This window comes from Molossus molossus, unplaced genomic scaffold (assembly GCF_014108415.1).
Source record: "Molossus molossus isolate mMolMol1 unplaced genomic scaffold, mMolMol1.p scaffold_m16_p_14, whole genome shotgun sequence".
NCBI lineage: Eukaryota > Metazoa > Chordata > Mammalia > Chiroptera > Molossidae > Molossus > Molossus molossus.
The window spans coordinates 51,418,588-51,440,020 of NW_023425349.1; the positions used below are offsets into that span (position 1 = coordinate 51,418,588).

The 21,433-nt window shown below is 46.5% G+C and overlaps 1 protein-coding gene across 1 annotated transcript in view; it reads left to right on the top strand.

The window, feature by feature from the left end:
- APBA1 (amyloid beta precursor protein binding family A member 1) overlaps positions 1-21,433 on the top strand; it is a 205,168-nt gene that overhangs the window by 163,891 nt on the left and 19,844 nt on the right. Inside the window, exons 3-6 of the mRNA XM_036261907.1 lie at positions 4,173-4,268; positions 8,831-8,870; positions 12,189-12,334; positions 20,926-20,958. Of these exons, the coding sequence (XP_036117800.1) occupies positions 4,173-4,268; positions 8,831-8,870; positions 12,189-12,334; positions 20,926-20,958 (315 nt within the window). The remainder of the gene's footprint in view (positions 1-4,172; positions 4,269-8,830; positions 8,871-12,188; positions 12,335-20,925; positions 20,959-21,433) is intronic.

The window sequence follows — 21,433 nt, forward strand, 5'->3', positions numbered from 1 at the left end:
AGTAACCATGTTTACTTTTTTATCGTATTTCAGTGGTTAGAATGTGTCTCTAATGCATTCTTTGGAAGTAAAAAAGGGTTCTCCAATCTCTGGTTTTCTGGCCACTTTGGAAAGTAGCAGGGCAGAAGCTGGAAGTAAGGGGCAGAGGGATTTTCAAGCAGATATTTGAGCTGTGTTGATACCAACACCTTTGTCTAGGCTCTGTGGAGGCTGTCCCTCCTTCCAAAGCATTTCTCAGCCTTGACTTTGTCAGGAGTGGCGTGGTGAGCGACCAGTAGGCTTCCACCGCTGGGATCCTCTCCCCTTCGGGGATTGCCTTCTGTGCCAGGAGAGCTTTGCTGGCAGTAAGGTCAGGATCTTCACAGTCAAAGACCATTTCTCTAATTCAAAATGCAGATTTAACTTTCTACACATAGCAGCGTAGGGGTGTTACACCGGAAAAGGGCTTCGCATTGACCACTAAAAAATATGGAAAGTGTAGTGGCTGATCTGCTTTCTGTGCAAGTTGGAAACATGGCAAAGCTACAAACTACACTGAAGTCATTTATTCAGTAAATGTTTACTGGGTGCCTGCTGTTTATGAGACCCGAGGCTAGGCACTTGGATTACAAAGATGAATAAGACAAGGTCCCTGTCAAAGAGCTCTTGGGGGAGGGCAGACGTACCCAGAATCAGACCACTACAAAACCTGGCACATGCCATCAGGAGAGAACCTACCATGAATAGAGTGAGCAAGTTTTAGCAGAAGTGCTTTCGAATTGCACGTGGGACATAGGAGAGGATGAGGGGGAACTCTCTGGGTGGAGATGATTAATCGCCATGCAGGTGGAAGGAAACATGAGGGAGCTCATTTGTGTGCAGAAGGCTGGAGCACTGAGTGTCTGATAAAGGTTGGCAGGGATCCCATGAGAACTCAGCGAAGGCAGTGCCCACCATGGTTGCATCTGTGCCTCTTCCTCAGTGTTCTGTGACGGGCACCCTGTGCTGGCCCCTCAGCCTTACTGTGGGGTCTGACCTGCCTCTCCTACACCCCAGCATACTGTTTGGATAAGCTGTCTTCTCAAACCTCCCTGAGATGACCTGGTGCCGGCGACTTTGCGAAGAATCCATCTTTAGAAGAGTTGAGACAGAAAAGAGTTAAAGAAATAGAAAGTCTTTGGGAGGGTTGCAGTGTTTTTAATGAAGGTGTCACACTGCCTTTCAAACCAAGGAATTAAAAGCCAGCTGCACTAACTTTCCCAGGGACTAGACCCTTAAAATCTTTGTGACAGAGAAAAGTGCTTGAGGGGGAAACAGAGAAACAAATATCTAAGGAAGCTCTTCAAATTTGAAAAATTGGGAAATTTTAAAGGCATTAAATTCTCATGAAGACTTTGCTACATTAATTTTGAGTAGGCTAAACATAGAGCTAACTCAGCAAGTACCCACTAGCTCTCTTGGATGCCAAATGAAAAATTTTCTTTCTTGTTCAAAGCACGCAGGCTATTTTCTTGCACCCAGTGCCTGTAGGGCCTGGGGTACTTTTGCCTGCTGTCCCCCTGTGGGTGAATGTCTTAGAGACTCAGCGGTCCTCACCTCTCTGCTCAGAACCAGAAATGTGGGCTTGTGGCAAATAAATCCAGGCCTCACAGCAATAGGCTGGGGTATACAATGTCTCAGAGTGAAGATTTCTGCATTTCCCCGCTTCCTTTTTCAATCTATTTAGTGCCTGTGTGTTTCTTATAATTCAGACGTTTTGGAATTTTTTTTTTTTTAATCCTCACCTGAAGACATTTTTGCATTTATCGTCAGCTAGGGAGGGAGAGAGGGAGGAAGAGAGAGAGAAACATCGATGTGAGAGACATATCAACTGGTTGGCACCCACACGACCCCAACCGGGGCCAGGGACAAACTGCAACCAAGGTACGTGCCCCTAGTGGAACCAAACCCAGGTCTCTCCAGTCCGCGGGCCAGTGCTCTAACTGCTGAGCCAAACTGGTCAGGGCTGGAAAAGATTTTTTTTTTTTTATGATTTTCTATACTGCTCACTGAGGTCTCCGTTATACACAACACACCCCCTCCCTTCCTCAGCAGCACTGTTTTGTGGAACATTCTCCCTTTTCATACAGAGGTATTTTACTGATGTCTGTGCCTCAGCTTCCCCACGGGGGCCAGTCACGCGATTAGATGAGATACAAGCAACCATTGCTTCCTTTTCCCAGGACCTGCCTCCCCTTGTTCACATCCCCACAGTCCCTCAGAGGACAGATCCTTGTGTGGATTCTGTTTAATGTCCTCTATCGAACATCACCCACAGACTGAAGCAGTACATTCTTACTCTCAGAGGACCATCGCTGCAGAATTTGTAAGCCCCCTTGTGGCTCACTGGAAGATTCCCTTCATCTCCCAAGATTTCAGGAGCATACGGAATTGTTCGGGTATCAGCGAGGGAGGGTCTTCAGAGCCTGGGGTAGTCCCACCCCCGTGCGGGCTTGCGTTGGTCATTTGTTCAGCAGGTATGTATGGAGCACGTGCCGCGGGTCAGGCACTGGCCTGGAGCTGAATGCTCCCAGGAGGGCGGCCAGGGCCAGGAGCCCCTGCCTGTCACCTGAGCCAGCCACACACCCGACGGGGCATCCTCCCCAGTCCTATTTTTCTAAGCCTTATTTTGTTCATTAAAGATTTTTTTAAATTTAAAATCATTGTTGACATAGCATATTATCTTAATGTCAGGTGTATAAGGTAGTGATTCAACAGTTATATACCTTACAAAGTGATCACCACAGTAAGTCTAGTAACCATCTGTCACCGTACATAGTTATTACAATATTACTGACTATTCGCTGTGCTGTATGTATATCCCAGTGACTGTTTTATACATGAAAGTTTGTATTTCTTAATCCCCCTTCTCTCCTCCCCTCTGACAACCATCGGTTTGTTCTCTGGATCTATGAATTTGTTTCTGTTTCATTTTGCTTGTTTCTTGTTTTGTTCTTTAGATTCTGTACATGAGTGAAATAATACAGTATTTGTCTTTTTCTGTCTGACTTATTTTACTTAGCATAATACCCTCTACGCCCATTCATTTTTGTCACAGATGTCAATATTTCATTCTTTTTATGGCTGAATATTATTTTCGTGTGTGTGTGTGTGTGTGTGTGTGTAAGAGAGAGAGACATCTTCTTGATCCATTTGTCTATTGATGGACACTGTGGGTTGCTTCTATATCTTGGCTATTGTAAACAACGCTGCAATGAACATGGGGTGCATATATATCTTTTTGAATTCATGTTTTTCTTCCCTTTGGATAAATACTCAAAAATGGAATTACTTTAAATATATCACTTAACATAATGTTTGAACTTCTCTAAAGACAATCAAGGTAATGTTGTTTGGATGCCAAAATTTCTCTGAATGTTCAATGAATGGCCTGTGTTTCAAATCAGAAAAGATATTTGAAATCTGAACTGACTAGGAAAATACAGGTGGTGCAGTTTTCCATCATCAAAATCCATCTCTTTAAAAAGCTGCCTCTTTAAAAATACATGGTGTAACTTTTCCTTTTACACTCAGATCTTCTTGGGCAGGTGATCTTAAATGACATTTCATACCCAAAATCTTTGTATCCTTTAATAAGAAAAATATTGTTAAAGCACACACATTTGTTAATCACCAGTTAGCATTTTCATCTGGCAGGGGTGGGGAACATCTGGCCCGCTGGCCATATAAGGCCCTCGAAATGAATACCAGCTAAAACCACACACCTCACCAAGTTGGCCTGACCAAATAGAGCAGGCTAATTTTTAACTTAGACATTTTGCATGGCCCGCGAATGAGGTTATACATATCCAAATGGCCCGTGGCAGAAAAAAGGTTCCCCGCTCCTGATTATTCCAGAACTTGGAGTTTGACATTCAACTTTTCCTGTATTTAAGCACTTGGTCTTAAGCGGGGTAGAAGAGCTGAGCTCCACGGGCCCCTTTGAAAACGTGGCAGGAATTTAAAAGAAAGCTTAACAAACCCAGGCCTTTTATATGCCTTTGGCAAGTCCTTTCCAAGGGAGTTTCTCCCACCGGAATGTTCGGTCTGCAAGCTGCATGGTGCGCAGCCTCTCCTGGGTCCCTACCCGCAGGCGCAGGCGGTGCTGCCCGTCCTTCGGGTTCTCACTGTGTTGTTCCCTTGCTGTGTTCCAGTCTCCCTCGCCAGGCAGTTCCTCACCCCTGGGCGCAGAGTCTTCAAGTTCACTCCTTCATCCCAGTGACCCCGCGGAGGCCTCCGCGAACAAAGAGGTAGGGTGCCTTTCCTCTCCAAAGCCGTCGGCCGTTTCGCTCCATTCTGATTCTGGTTTGAGCCCTCTGCAGCCTCCCACAGCAGCGCTCATGCCCCAGAGTACCCTGGTGGAATTCGGCGATTAAGGCTGTGACATCCGATTTGGTAGCCACCAGCCACAGATATCTATTGTAATTGGTCGGTGCAATGAAAACCTCACTGCTTCAGCACACTAGCCATGTTTCAGGTGCTCAGTTGCCACATGTGACTAGTGGCCACGGTACTGGGCAGGGGAGAGGGCAGAACATTTGCACCAATGCAGAAAGGTCCCTGGACAGTGCTGGCCTTTGGACATCAGACAGTCTCCGGAGCCACCCTCCCTCATGGTGCTGCAGGCCCTGGGGACCGTGGGCTTACAGTGGGTATGTGGTTCGGGAAGTGAATTGATTTTTTTTAAATATCCACTTATTTCCGGACCAAGTGAAGTATCTTTCACGACGACAGAGTGACCGCTGGTCCTGGTTTAGCAGCGGTGGTTCCAGTTCACACCTGCTGTCCAGCAGCCCCCCTGCGGAGCCCCCTTCCCCACTGCTGCTCAGAGAACCAGCTGCTTCCCTGAAAATGCTCTGCTTCCGTCCTGTCCTCTGCGGGAGTCACCAGCCATGTGTGACTGGCAAGCCCTCAACACATGGCTAGTGGGACTGAGGACCTGCATTTTCATTTCACGCCATTTCATGTGACTGAAACAGCCCCGTGCGACGAGGGCCCCTGGGCAGGGCAGCCCTGTAGTGGCCCCGGGTCAACAAATCGTGCGGTCGCCCTACTGGGGAGGCCAGTCTGAGCTCTGGCCAAGGAAATGGAAGCAGGAAGATGCTGCTTGCTCCCACTGAGGTTTCTAGGGCTAAAGAGGACTGGTGTTCTTCCCTGAGGGAGCCACTGCCTTCTCCAGCACCGTCATCCCTGGACAGGCAGCTCACTGCCACCCCCTCTCCGGAAGCTCGCGGCAGGTGCACAGTGGCCTGCGTCACAGTGAGCGTGTGGGCCCAGCTTGCTCTCAATATAGAGGCTGCCTCCTCAACACAGAGGACACGCGTTAGGGAGATGAACCACGTAATGAGTGACTGTCTCGTGTCTCTCCTCTTGCTCATAATTTTACGTGAAATAGCAGTGGAAGAAAGCAATCTCCATTTTAACCTGAGTGGCAGATCACTTCCAAAGGGAGCCTTAGGTGAACTTTGCCTTTAAAGTATCATCGGATACACATACATTTGCCATGAAATATTCATGTGGGGGAGAAGGATATTTGTTTAATTAATCTGCTCATATGAAACCAAACAAAGATTAGAATTTAGACCCGCAGTTTCCTTTGTCCTCCTCTGGTCTTGCTCCTCAGACCACAGGCCTGAGGGGGACATGAGCGGGACTAACGGGGCTGCATTTCTGCCACCCCTGCAGCCCACAGCTTTGCCGTATATTTTATTCATGGCACACGGAGAGGTGAGAACGAATGGCAAGAAGAAAAGAGTGACATCCGTGTCAATGGGGGGAAAAGGAGAAACATCTGTAACAAAAACAAATAAAAAAAAGAAAAGAGTGACATCCACAATGATAATAACAACAGCAACGAGAGTTACCATTTTTTGAGCATTTACAGTGTTCAGGCACCAGGCCAAGCAATTCACAGATACTATCCCATTGAATTCTCCAACTAATTCTGCGAAGCAGGAATTATTGTCCTTACTTGTTAGTTGAAGAAGCCGAGAGGCTGAATAACTTGCCTGGGGTCCCAAGGCTCACAACTGGTGGGACCAGGATTTGAACCTAGAATGCCTGTGGGCAGGCAGGCTCCTAACAACAGGATGTGCTGTCCTTGGGGGAAAAGTCCTCTCAGGTCACAGGCTGCATGGACAAGGTAGCTCGTTTGTCGTCATTCCAGTGTCAGGCCTCCAGGCTTTGCATGTGGTTCATGTGGCCTCCCGGAAAATCCCAACTATTTGGACCTTGACCTTCTTTTTTTTTTTTTAATTTTTTTTAATGACTTTAGAGAAAGAGGAAAGGAGAGGGAGAGAGAGATAGAAACATCGATGAGAGAGAACATAGATTGGCCGCCTCCTGCATGCCCCCCACTGGGGATCGGGCCCGCAACCTGGGCATGTGTCCTGACCAGGAATTGAATCGGCGACCTCTTGGTGCAGGGTCCACGCTCAACCACTGAGCCACACCGGCCGGGCTATCTTCTTGAATGCGGTTTTATTAATTTTTAAATGTTAAGGACTAATGTTCATCTCTGCCCACATGTGAGATCATAAAGGGCTAATCAGATATCTGAATACTCAACATTTGGTTATTCATCAGCTATATTAAGCAAAGCAAATGTGTTCACTTCTCAGTTCCTGCAGGACTTGGCACACATTTCTACATTTAGAAATAATGATGGAAATCCTCTTTGTGTGCAATAATTAGTGATTCTTTCAGTTCACAAAACTCTTTTTAAAAAAAAGAAAACTTACTACCCCGGTGACTAAAAAAAGACAGTTATGAGCCCATGAATAGAGAACAAGCAAACGTGCCGAATGCCCTCCACTGTAGCTCTAAATAAAACAGCAGTTTTTAGAGTTTGAGACTGAACTCGTTCTTCTGTAGTTGCTCCTAAAATCTGGATGCTGTCCTTGAAATTAGCATTCAGAAAAGTGCTCTAGTAGCCCAGGAAAATCTGAATTAGCTTCTTGGAGCTACCTGGAGGCTTAACCATTTTGATTAAACAAAGTAAACCCTTATTATCCCAGACCTTTAGCAGCTGAGGACAAGGACAGGGATATGGTTCGGGAATAATAATTTGGAAATCTTTGACCTTAGGAAGAAGCTAGCTTCCATCTGCGTGCCCTGAAGTTAAGGATTATTTTTCTTTAAACCACCCAGAATGAGACAGACTTGGCTGTTGGCATTCACCTGGGCCTGTCCCCTCACATGGATAAATAGAACGTAAAATTAGTATAAAGCACTATTGAAATTGGATTTCTCTTTCCTCCTATCCCACACCTTGGCTCTTACTTGGTGTGCATTTTCCCACATATCATTAGCAGCCAATAACCTTAGATTCCTGGTGGACTTGTGTCTTTAGTCTCTTTAAAGGTCGTCCTTTCTGAAACCAGAAACCTACCCCCGCCCCCCTTGACGTGAGGAAGCATTTCATCCCAGGGAGGGCGTCCGCAGCAGGATTGCTGACAAGTTGCCCTGCACAGTGTACTGCGTGATGACTGTTGAATTGTTGTCACTGTCCTGAATTGAGTTAGATTCCTAAAATTAAGTGTCTTCAGCTGCCTCCAATCTTCCACATAACACTTAAAACTACTCTTCTTTAGAATTTTGTGCAATTAATTAATCACCCTCTGCCATCCCCATCTTCCGAGAGAAGAGCACCGTGTACAGCGCCACAGTGTGGAATTGTTTCCATGGCAGCCCAGCCCCCATGCAGGGCCCTTTGCCCTTCCAGCCCATCAGGCACCCCAGAGTACCCTCAACTCCAGCCCACCTGTTGAGCAGCCATGCTCTGCCAGGTACCCTTTTCCTAAAAGATACACATTTAAATGATCACCTAACAGCTGGGAGATTCTAAGCGATGAACATCTTCAAGCTTCCTGAGGATAACTTTTAGGCACGGACACCCTGCTTTTTGCCCATGTTGGGGACTCTTGCTGATGACACTAGCTCTCCACTCTCGCAATGCTCACAGACAGGTCAGCTACAAAGCACGTTCCTGGTTGAATCAGGAATGAATTTCCTACTCCTGTTCCACACAGAGTTCTCTCTAGGACATTCGCCTGTGAAGGGAACCAAATGGTAAGGACCACTCCTCTGAGAGCACACATTTCAGCTGCTGTCCCGTCAGGTCGTAGAAGGGTCCTGGTTGATCACAGCCCCTTCCAGCAGTGCTGTTAGAAGCCTGGCCTTTGCTCCAGGTTTTTACTTAATGGACAGATTCCAGGGTTTTTAATTCATTCCTTTGTTGTGTTCTTATTTTTAAGATAACACATAATAATTACATAGCGAAATTTCTAAACTGAAATAAATCAGTAAGAGATGAAGAGAAGAGAAAAACACTCTAGCAAACAGTTTTAGCACAGTGAGAGATCACTGCAGCAAAGACCTAATGTGAAATAAAATTCTCCAAGGAAATTCTTAATGTCAGCGTAGTTACATTGTTGATGCTTTCATTAATCAGTAGTTTTTACTTGGAAACCCAGGTTCTTAAGAATACACATTGAGCCCTTTTTATTGCTATTGCGGATGATGAATTTTGGTTTGTGGGGTATTTTTTAAGCTGACCGACATCTCTCTGATTGTGGAATGTAGGATTTTCAGATGATCTAAAATATGAATGAATGGTTCTGGGCTCTGGGTAACCTTTAATAAGAAATGCATGTGTTTATTTGCACTTTTCGGTCCATAACCAAAAATGGTTGACAACTGGTTAATATCTGTCACTGGTGATGTATTTATTTTTCATGCTGCATGGATGGTTGTGATAATGCAATTTTCATCATGCGTTGCCCTTTTTGAAACCTCTTTGTCTTAATTACAGTCAAGAAAAAGCTTGGCTTCATTCCCAACCTACGTTGAAGGTAAGAAATATTGAGCACTGAGTCATTCGTGAATGTTTTAGCATTTGGGATATTGGAAGCGTTGGGCTGGAAGACTAGTGGAAAAGAAAGGCCGTCGAGCCAGTTAATTCACAGCCTTAATGGTCTTAGCATCTTAGACTAGAAGAACAATAGCTGTGAGCCTCTCGGGGACCCTCCCCCTGCCTTGCTGATTCTGCCCATGGGAACCTGGGCCTGGGTGGGGGGCTTTGCCTAGCTCAGCAATGACTGTGTTGGGTCTGTCTCCCACCTCTGCTCCAGGACATCCATCAGGGGCTATTTAAGTGGGAATAAGCTTTAACTAAGAGGGAGAAAGTTTGGTCCTCTGCACTAAAAATAAAAAATAAAAAGACCTTCCCAATAATCCCCGCTCCTTGCTTGGCTGAGCCAGTAATAGAAACATTGTCAGGCTCTTCCTTTTGCCAGGCACTGTTCTCAGCACTTCCATGCAGTGACTGTTGAAGCCTCACATTGATCTCGTGAAGTGGGTCTTATCGTGATCCTCATGTTATGTGGGAGAGGACGGAGGCATCGAAGGGGGGCGACTTTCCCAAGATCACGCAGTCAGCAAGCAGAGAGCCCCGCTGGGAGCCGGCGGTCTGACCGCCGCGCTCCGCCCCTACTCTGCACAGGGCTGTGCGGGTCATCCCAGCACAGGATGCCTGAGAGGCCCAAGAGGGCCAGACTCTGCCCGACCTGGGCACCCCAGGTTAAGGTCGGGCCACCCACTAGCTAGAGGTGACACCGATCCTCGCCAGGAGGGTGGCAGAGGCTTTCTCGGCAGAGTGGGTTGTCATTTCCCTGGAGGAGGATTTTCTGGGGCCAGGGAATGCCCACTCATCACTTCGAGGTCCTGTCCGGTCTTCGGCTCCGGTGAGGGAACAATCTGTGTGTTCTGCCGCCTGGGAAATGGGACCTTGTTGAACATTCGGGTCTGAGGCCCAGAACATGCGCATAGCTTAAGTTCAGTTACTCAGGTTTCATTCTGTAAATCAGCTGTGCCATTTTGTGAAGCTCCAAAATCCATGAGAGCACCTCGGGGAGTTCCTGGCAGTTTGGAAACTCCATTCTTCAGAGCTGGTCCTCAGGCTTAGCATCCACACGAGGGTGAAGACATATGCAGAAGGTATGTGTTTGCTCCCCCGCAGAGCAACGCAAAGACATCGCCAGAAAGAAAAACACGTTCCCAAAGGCCAAGATGAACCCTGTGGTTTGGGGCTTAGAAACGATAATTTTCATTTTTAAAAACTTGTTAATAACACACTAAGCAATGAACTTAAGAAATTGGGGTGCTTTTTTTCTGGGTACGATACAGGGACAGTGACATTTGATTATAATCAGTTTCCCTGGAGGGGGCATAAGATTATATCTCGAATGTGTAATTTGTTTAGATCCAATATTTCTGTCTCTTGGGTGCTTGACATTTACACAGTCATTTAAATATTATTTGGATTGCTTTCAAACATACTTGCATATCCACACCTGCAAGGGATCAAGAGGGAGTTTTTTCAGTGCACAGAGCTAAATCAAAGATGAATATATATGACAGTGGAAGTCCCATAAAGAGGTGGTTAATTTTTACTTTTCTTTGACATTTGTTATTTTCACAAATAAATGGAACATTTTAAAAAGTTACTGTCCCAGATGAGAGCTTTTTTCCTCAATACCTGGTTGCTGAAAGTGATTAAGTGTCATTGGACATCCAGCACAGGAATTTGGAATGAAAGACTGGCCATCTTTGACACTTTACAAAGCACAGTGTGGGCCCAAACTTGTCCATGTGTTATTTGAGTTGGGCTCCGGCTTCCCTGCTACACAGCTAACCTGCGCATTGTAAGTCACCTGAACCTGTCCCACATCTCTAAAGGTTCGGGGCGAGGAGCACATGGCTTTGGGAAGGAAGTAAATCACCAGGACGGAGTGGCGGCCTGCATGGCTGTGTACCGGCAGGGTTTGTCTAGAAGTCTTTCCCAGAAAGATCAGGAATAAGACAAATAACAGGTTTCCCTATTTAATTACTACACAGATGCCTTGAGAAGGCATTTTCTAAAACATTGTTAATTCCTTTGTTTCAACCACCACCTTGTTTTAGAAAAAAATACATAGATTATTTGAAGTCTGGACCCTGATAAGTAGCTTATCATAAAAAGTAGCTGTTTAAGCTCAAGATGGACTTCATGTTTAAGGATAAAAATTAAAACCATTTCAGATGAGCTCTCCAAGGTGAAGAAGCAAATTGTTTCCATTACTAGGTACCTAATTAAAGACGCTGAGGTTTTCACTGTGGGTTAAGACATATAGTTTAGTCTCCCCAAATAAAGCATTCAAGCCAAAGAAAATACATGTTTTCATTGCAGAATTAGAAATGCCTTTCTTGGTGCATCTGTTATAAAGTTAGTTATATATTAGTCCCAGGCATGCTATAATTTCTGATAGCGTTCACAGGCGATTATGGTTAGAGTCACATACCTCCATTTAAAATAATTGTATGCCTGTATGCATAACCAGTGGACGCAGACAGAGGTGTGGTGATGGCAGGGGGGTGGAGAGAAGGGGTCAATGGGGGGGGGAGTAAAGGGGGACAACTAATACTTTCAACAATAAAGATAAACTAAAAAATAAATAAAAGTCTGATATGATTTAAAAGGCTGATCGATGAAACAGAAATTCCCGTTTCCTTGGAATTAATCTGCATGCAGATGCCAGCTGGGAACTTATAGTCCATAAGTCAGCAAGGTCGGCAGCATGAGACCACAGTTTCGAGGACTGTTAGCTGTCCCCCAGAGTGGGGGTCAGAGGCTGTTATGGGAACCAGATATTTTGAAACAGTGTCATTGTTCTTACGGACAATGAAGAGGGGGAGACATGAATGAATGGCAAGTCAGGAACTTAACCATTTTTCAGACACGCATTTATGTGATGCCCTCTGGGTGTCAGATGTTGACAAGACACAAGAGAGCCAAAGTTGACTGTGACATAGCCCTTTCCCCAAAAAGCTCACAGTGTAACGGGAGAAACAGTATCCTTCATCAAAACATTTCATGTTTTGTGTTTACATAAATATTCGCATCCTTTCTCGCAGTACATGGCCTGGGAGAAGTAAGGTACTCTAAGAAAAAACTGTACTTATTATTTGAAGACAGGGAGTGTGTGAAGGCAGACAGATACCTTAGACCAGCAGGTTGATGCCCCTCTTCCGGGGTCTCAGGAATGGTCCCTGTGCCACAGGTGGGCAGTAGGGGGACAGGTGCTACACTGGGAATTTGGCTTCACTCACCACGGTGGTTCTGTGTGTTTCAGTTCCCGGACCTTGTGACCCCGAAGACTTAATTGATGGAATCATTTTTGCTGCCAATTACCTTGGCTCCACCCAGCTGCTATCAGACAAAACTCCCTCCAAAAACGTGCGCATGATGCAGGCCCAGGAAGCAGTGAGCAGGATCAAGGTGAGGGGGACCACGCTCTGCGGGGGCTGTGGGCGGAGGCGGGCACCTGGGCTGTCCCCGGTGGTCACCCCACGCCTCACTTTCTAGTCCCGAGTGTAGACGAGAGCGGGTTGGGATGACGCTGCAGGTACTGTTTATCCGTGTTCCCGCTAACAGTTCTGAACAGGAAGAAGAGTTCCAAAGTCTACTGGGGTCCTTATGTGTGAACACAGTATATTTGGGTTGTTCTTAATGGCCCGTCTTGAGAAAATATGTATGTGTTCATGAACTTTGAAAAGTTGATTCAACGAGGAAGGATATCGTTTTGACTATCGTTTCTAACATGAGAGGTCTGTCACTATTTCCACGGACTGCGTGGTTCGGGCACGGCCCATTGCTTTCGAACAGGCTGATCCAGCTAAAGTGAGCTGGCTACCTTCCAGGAGAAGGATCAGCCCTCCGATCAGCTCTAGCCTGGCTAGATAACACGCCTGAGCAAGCTACCCCGGTTTAAACCAGTTCGAGTCAGCCATAACCTGTTCGGATCTGTCCCACCACAGTGTAAGGAGTGAGCCTGTTAGATCCAGGAAGCCCCCTCCATCCAGTTTCAATCACCCACAGCCACTTTGAACCAGCCAGAACGGGTGTGACCCGTGGAAATGCACAGCCCCAGAATCTCCACCACGAGCCAATACCACCTAGACTCATGGGCAAACCCCAGGACTCCAGAGACACGTCACGTGTCAGCATGTCACTCAAGGGTCTAAGTGCCACCAGCACCCAGAACCACTGGGCGGCCGCACTGCCACCACAGGGGAGCGTCACTGCTGAAACCCAGAGCCAGCTACCTCCAGCAAGTTGGAGTAGGAGAGGAGTCTCCAGAATTGGTTTTATCCACTTTCAACTGGTCAAAATCAATTCCCTCCTCACGAAACCACTCACTTTTTTATATCTTCTCGCTCACACACTCGCAAGTTTCATCCTGGGGTGTGTGTGGTGGTGGGATGAGGAAGCACAGGTAGAAGGTAGGTGCTGAGAGTCCTTGATCTCTCAGTTAAGGGAAAAGTACTTCTTGAGCACTGCTGTGTTCAAGGCTGCGCATGGTCTCGGGAGGGAGGGCAACGGGGATTTATAAAGTGAAAGGCTGCCCCTCAGACTGCGCTCAGTGAGAAGTGAATTAGCCAGCGATGGGCAGGGTGTGCCTGGCCCTGCCTTCAACTATCCATCATGGTAGAGTAAACCCATGCTGCAATTTTGACAAGACTGAAGTTTTGGGAAATTCACAACTGCGTCACAAAGGGTAGCTCAATGTCAAGATCACTGACAGAGACCTACCCATTTCATCCATGTGTCAGGGACCCGCTTCACCACTTCCTGTGGGCAGCCCAAACCGCGCCTGTGCCTCAGAGACCTCTGTGCCTTCTCCCACAAGTAGCCTCTCCCAGGATGATGGACAGTGGGAAGGTCCACTTCCTTCAAAGGAAGTCCCACCCCCTACCCACAGAGATGCATCTTGCCCCGTGGCTCCCAGCAGGACGGCTCCATGAAAACATATCAGCCTGACCTTCCAACTTCCTTGGTCTTTCCGACTCAGTGATTCTATCGGTAGAACATCAGGTTCCTGTTGAGCTTCCCATCCAAGCTCGGCCTAATTTCTTTTCACTGTCACCCCTTATCACAAAGGGTGGCACTGTTCTCAGTTAGGCTCTCCCAGGCTCAGCCTTCAAAGCAAGAACGCACAGAGCTCTCGGAACGAGCTGCTCACCTCACCCAGAGCAGTGAGCTGAGAAACAGGCTCCTCGCGGGCACGGTCACCACGCGCGGCGTGCTAGGGTTTTGTTCAATTCGTGTTTGTTAAGTAGAGCCCTAGGGTGCCAGATGGTGCGCAAAAGGCCACAAGAGAAATGAAGGTAAAGAAGGTCTTGCTCACAGGTCCTGGAGGGGAGCCACAGAGGGAGGTCACAGCAGGGTGAGGCGGAGAGAGGGGCAGGACCTGGGCGCACGCCTTCACGAGGACCCAGGGCTGGGGTGCTTTGGGGTTCCCAAGCTAAGGCGAGATCGGTCAGTTCAGGCTGAAAAGAGTCAGGATTCGGTCAGCTCCATGGGGGTCTCACCTAAGGGAGAGAGAGGGGAAGGCCCTGGAGATGGAGGAGACCTGATCACAAGGGCTGTCGGGGGTGTCCTACTAGGAGCTTCCATTTGCTTGTGACTCTGTGGGCTGTCACTTAGGGAATGTGCCTGCGTGGGGGGAGTAGGGTCCAGTGAAGGTCACTGCAGGCTGCCCGGCCAACCAAAACGGATGCTGAGGCAGCAGTACCATGGAGTAGCTTTGCTAAGCTCTCAACACAGCACTTGGTTCCCAGCCCAGCAGTGCTGTTAGCCTCCCCAGGGCCAATGGGGGTGCAGAGGCCCGGTGTCCTCACCCAGGGGCGCTCGGACAGACCGGGACCACCTCCCAAAGCGGTGTTTGGAACTAGGTGGGAGCAGCTGGGTTGCCACCGTGTCGGGGGCATTTCTCCTGGCTTTAGTGGGTCAGAAGCAGAGATGCTTGAGCCCAGCAGTGTCCTTTGTAGGGGCCACCTGACAGACGTTCATCTCCAAAATGCCGGAGTGCCCTCCCCCAGTGCTCCCTGCAGGGAACAGTCCCAGAGCCCATCAGGCGAATCTTCCTGAACAGGCAGCAGTCCATCCCCGAAAGCGTACTGGAGACCCCCAAGACCGAAAGCTGCATGTTGCTTTAAGATTAGTTTTTTCCTAGGTTCTGTCAAGGTTTAAAACATATGAAGGTCCGGGTTTCATTCTGGACACCTAGTTAGTTTACTGGCTTTGTAAATGGGTGTCCCTTGACTCCTACAGATGGAGTTTCTGTGTCCACTGTGACACTTATGTGGTACTGCATGACCCGGAGGGGGGAGCAGGCCCATGATCATCACTTGAATGCACAGTGGTGCCCGGGGCAGACTGCAGCACCGAACAGATCCCACCCAGCACCAGGCGCAGCGTGAGCCGCAGGCACGCCTCTTATTGCACTTCGTTTCAAGGGCCACTGTCCATGTGAACAAAAAATCAGGTGGCTTGGTCCATCGGAACAAGCAGCATAGAGGCTGTCTGGTCAGGAGTCCCATTTTAGACCTGCTTAGAGTAGCACAGGCATCTGGAAAACATATGTTTATTTCTACAGCAAGTGACTCGAGCGCGAGGAATTCATTACTGAGTGGTGAGATGAAATGGTGACATTTCATTTATAGGTATCATTTCACAATGTGCTTCTGTGCATCTGAAGGAACTGTTGCCTGTCATTTATACTTTCTGTCTTGTGTTTCTTTTGCATCCATTTAAATGCCTGTCGGATTGCTTGCCTTTACTCCAACCCTGACTCTTTCAAATTGTAAGTGGAGCCTGTTGTGTTCAGACCCATGATTTATTTCTGCACCCTCTAGAAAGTTACCGTTTGGGGAGCATGCAGAGACTTTATCCCCTGCAGCCGGAACCAGGGTCAGGCGGGGGGCGGGGGCGGGGGGCGAGAGCATTTCTCCAACTCAGCCGGGATGTTCTCAAGGCCGCACGCACTGTGGTGCCCGCACGTGCCGAGGAGACACCTTCTCCAAGGGCGGTGGTGCCATGCTTCCTCCTAAAGAAAGGCTGGCCTTTCAGGGATGAGTTTGTCTAGGCCGCCTCTAGAGAAACAGAGAGCGGAATAAGGCTACAGATTTTATAGTGTCCGTCCAGGAAGGCAGGGAGAAAGGGGAGCTCTGTGCGGTTATTTGGAAATCGATTTAGCAATATCCTCACCACAAACTGACAAGTAATTGCTGCCCTGGTGCTCTCGCCTCAACAAGGGCAGAGATTCCTTCTGCCTCCCTTCCTCCCTGCGGGGATCCCGTTTCGCCCCTCTCTTTCCTGTGCCCACGTTCTCCGGGTGACCCGATGGGCACCTCGAGACGACCTCAGCGTGAGTCCAGCCCAGGTGTTCGTGGTGCTTTGCTGAGCAAACACTAGACCCGAAGCTTAGGTCCCCATTTTGAAACAGTTTTAATTCCTGTCTGCTCATCCATCGCAGTGTCTGTCACTCACATAGCACCAAGTGTGTACCGGAATTGAATATTGATACTGGATTTACACCTGGAGTCACAAGAATTATGATTTTCTTAACAAAAAATGTACAGATGCATTTGCCAAATGGGGAGAGAACTTAGAGTTGTGGCATTCTTAATGTGATAAGAAAACAACGGAGTCTGGCTCAGAGAGCGGACTGTTCCTACCCAGACCCCTGTGATAGACATCGGAGGAGATAAACGTTAACCAAGACCCTGTCCTTGACCTTGAGACATGTGCAGTCTAAGAAGGGAGTAACGGAGAGTGCTGAAGTAGCACTAACACCGGGCAGGCGGAGGAATCTGAAACGAGAAGGCTTTTCCATCTCCCAAAATGTAGGAGATGAGGTGCTTCTGAATGCAGGAGCAGAATTAGAAGGCATCTGCCATTTTTTTTTAACATTTATTTTTATCATCTTTGGACCCTCCCTAATGTATCCTTTCTGTCTTTGCTGTTCATCATTTTTGAGAAGAAATAATATCCGGCCAAGAAGCCCCCATGTAATTTAGGAATGCAGTAGAGCCCTGGTTCTCAAAGTGGGATCCCTGGAGCAGCAGTAGCAGCGGTACCTGGAAACTTGTTACAAAGGTGGATTCTCAGGCCCCGCCTCAGGCAGACACTCATGGGGTAGGGTCCAGAAGTCGGTGTTTTCCTGAGCCCTTCAGGAGATCCTGCTGTCCACTACAGTTCGGGAATTACTGCCTTAGTGAAAGGCAGGCCGTCCAGGGCTCTGCACCATCTGTCTCGAGCCGAGCACCCTGGCGTTGTGGTCAAGCCGAGTGCTTCACATTGAAAGGGTTCCGTTGGCAAATGAGCTCAAGAAACCCTGCAAAGTAGAGATTGTTAGATATTTGTCACATCTGTTTTCCTTTTGAAGGCTCTGAGAAGTCCTGTACCAAGGAGATTTAATTCACTTTGTTTAACCAGAAGCTCCCTTACTTATTTGAACAGATACATTGTTGCCTGTTAAAGTCTTATTGCTGCAACATGTTTTGGGAGAAACTTCTGGAGAGAGCTTTGGTCTTTATGCTGTCAGTATCTAAAGTGCATTAGGTAGAGACCCTACACACAAGCATGCATGCCCGCACGCACGCACGGAATCATGCCTGAACCGTCTAGCGAAGCATACTTGGAGCCAGTGGGCCAGCTCTGTCTTCCTCTCTGTCCGCTCCATATTCATGCTTCATTCCACCCTCATTCCCAGTTCATTCTCTGCTCTCAGCCGGAAGATGGGCGACCTGCTGAACCCTGCTGAGCCTTAGTAACCGCTTCATGTCTGTGAAGCTGGGGTGATTAGCTCACAAATGGCATTTTGACATTTTTTGGTCCATGTATTTTTGTAAGGATCATTCATTATCAACTCTTTTTATACCTGTAAAGACTAGCCTGTCCCAAAAGGTCTGATTTTTCCATTCTTTAATAGAAGGATTTTCTTTAAATGTCCAAAATTGTGATTTAATTATAGAGCTAAAATTTCTATCAGTCTAGCTTTGTCTCAGCCATGTAATTTCCCATCTAACTTGAAGAGGTCTGTGATGGATAAAAACGATGTTGATACTTATAGCGGCTCTTCACATACATTATCTCATGTATTCCCCACAATGGAGGAGGTGGTAACTGCTGTGAGGTAGGTATTATTAACCCCACTTTTTCAGACAGAGGAGTTTATAGATGAAAAACTTGCCCAGATCACACAAGTAGCAATGTGGAGTGCAGAGGGAGACTTCCAGGTTTGAATCTCTGTTCTGCCACGTACCAGCTGTGTGACCTTGGGCAAGTTGATTAGCCTCTCTGTGCCTCTGTTTCCTCTTCTGGAAGATGAGGAGGATGCCATGCCTACCTCACAGGGCTGGTGTGAGCTTTTACATTGATGTTCATGCACTTAGAAGGATACTGTCAGCGGGGAAAGAAAAGCTCGAATAGTTGGGAGGATCCCTGGTGTGAACAAGCCGGAGGGCTTCACAACAGTTAGCACTCAGTACACACTGCGGATCGAGTGATTGGATGGGCAGAGCCACGGTGTATGTCCTTGCACACAGCCTGCGGGGCAGAGAGCCATAGTCAGTCCCAGGAAACGGATTTAAATGGGTGTTGTCATTCCTCGCTCTGAGACGCATGCTGGCCGTAGGGTTCCCTTAGACCTCTCTCTGCTACGCCAGACTCTCATTCTCCAGCATTTCCAATGATATGTCTAAAGTTTAAATTATTATTTGTTGCAGGGCACTTGAATATCGTAAGTGACTTAAAGATGGTATTCCTCTAGGTGCATAAAATATTTTAACCTTCAGAAGCGTTATTTCAGAGTGCCTTTCATAAAGCTCAGTCTGCCATTTGGATCCTCTTTCCCACCAGTTCTAGCAAAGAAACAGAGTTTGGACATTCTGCTGGTGGCAGACTTGTTTTCCTCTGAGAGGGCCCTTTCAGACCACCGTTCCCGAGAGTGAGGCATTTTGACTAATAGCTGTTAGGTTTTGGTATCAAAAATAATAGAAATTCTTATATTAGTACTATATCACTTCATACCATATTCTTTCAGGGGAAGTTGTAGAAAACCGACACACAGTAGGATCTCACAGCAGTCATTTGTCATTGCATTATCACTCGTGCAGGTCAGAACTTCCCCTGGCAGACCTCCCCGGTTCCACAGAGGAGGCTGTGGTGCAGCACAGCATCGTGCAGACCACTCCTCAGATGCGGAAGTATCTCCATGGTCATGTGCATCAGTTAGGGTCACATGTGCAGTTGCTGCCCTTGGACTTTTCCAGAGCATGCTCTTCATCATGACCACCAATAAGAGCTATGCGGTGGCCATGCAGGAGGGCGCTGCCCTGGATTCCTGGGTGTAGCAGAGGGGAGCTATTTGGTGCTTGGATGGCTGACTCATCCAGTTCTTCCACAATGAGGTAGCGTAGACAAGACACCTTAGTCATCAACGAAATAAAGCAATGCTGCTGAGAGCTTTGCTACCAGGTGAGTACTAAGGAATGTGAGAGAGCCGACCTTCTTCCTACGCTCCCCCCAATGACAACAACAGCGTCTGATTGGGCCATTGACTTACCATTATTCATACAAGATATTTGTGTGTATAACAAGCCTTATTAAAAGCCAAGAAGTTGCATCCTGACATAGGTAAATTATAATCATGTAAAAGCAAACACAACTATAGTACTTATAATGCACCAGACCCTGTTCTGAGAGCTTTGCACATGTTTATTTTATGTTCAGAACGGCCTTATAAGGTAGATACTATTTTTATCCTCATTTGACGGATGAATAAACTGAGGCACAGAGATGTTAACTTGCTTACTCTAAGTCACACAGCTAGTTAGGTAGCAGGGCCAAGGTTCAGTTTCAAACAATTCACCCTCAGAGTCTCTGCTTTTATCAACGGTGCTTTTACTTATGAGAAAAGAGGGGGGCATTACATTCATTTCTAGTTAAGTGTAGGCTATATTAATATTACATAAATTTAAAGTAAGAAGCATTACTAAAGGGAAAACAACAAAAGATCAACAGGAAATATGTGTGCATCTTATAGCTATAAAATGGATAAAGCAAAGACTGACAGAAGTAGACATAGACAAATCCATAGTACCAGCTGGAGATCTTAATACACCTCTCTCAGTAAATAGAATAAGCAGACAAAAAAATCAGCAAGTTCATAGAAGATATGAACAGTATTCTTAGCCAATGTATTTGACCTAATTGACATTCCCCATCAGCTGCAAAATGCATCTTTTGAAATATACATGAAAAATTCACCAAAATCAGTCATGTTCTGGGCCATACAGCTAAGACTCAACCAATTTCAAATGATTGAAATGAAAATATATTATCTGACCCAGTAGAATTAATTCAGAAATGAATAACAAAAAGATAACTAGAAAAATTCCCAGATGTATTCAAATTAATAACACAATCCTAAGTAACCCAAAGTTCAAAAGAGAAATCATAGCTGAAATCAGAAAATGTTTTAAATGAAATGATAGTTGAATTACAACAAATTAAAAATGTGTGGGATAAAGCTAAAGCAGTGCTTGGAGGGAGAGTCATAGCTTTAAAGAAATATAGCAGAAAAGAGAAAAATTTGAAAGTCTATCATTTAAGTTTTCATCTCAATCTAGGGGGGAAAAATAAGCAAATTCAGCTCAGAGAAAGTAGAAAATAAAAATAGAGGCTGAAATCAATGAAATAGAAAACAGGCATATAATAAAGAAAACTAACAGAAACAAAAATTGGTTCTTTGAAACATTGATTACAGTTAAGTATAAGAAGCAACTCAATACATTTCCTTCCTCCTACTCCCCCTGCCATCTGCTAAATTCTCAGTCAGGAGATCCATTGTCTGTTGAGTGGGGCTTTTTTTAAGTCAGTCCTCCTCCCATAGCAGTGCTTTACACATATAAAGTCAGTATTATATTTGTCAGTATTAGTTTGTCAATTCCCTTTTCGACTTTGAGTCTCTGCAAATTCTTCTCTAACTGTTCTCCTGTCTCTGTTTGTTCCATGCTAAGCAGATGGCCCAGAAATTAGCCAAAAGCAGGAAGAAGGTGCAGTACAAACAACTTCATCAGCTTGGTGTTATGCCTGTTCTTTCCATCTCTTTATGTTTTCCCTTTTTATGATTTCGTGCTTTTGTTTTCTGCATCCAGCAAGTTTTCGTTCAGATTTCTTTTTGAACCGCTCCATAAGCCAACGTTTCTCAAAACTCAGTCGCCCAAAATGGCTGTTTTCTGTTGCTCATGAGTCATTTCACTGGAGAGGAATGGCAGGGAGCAGATTGGAGACGCTAAATGAATCCTGTGCTAGTGTGAAAGTTCCCACCATTCAGGAGCATTAATGTGGCAGGGACTTGGGTCTGTCCAATTCTAGTCATGTTTGATCTGTGGATTTGTCAGATTGCTGGATGCAAAAAAGAAAACTTGCTAATAACCACACATGTGCAGAGTTAAGCCTTAAAAATGAACCAGACTGATGTGCTTTTTTGGATGTGGAGCTTCTAGATGCTTATGAGCTACACGTGGG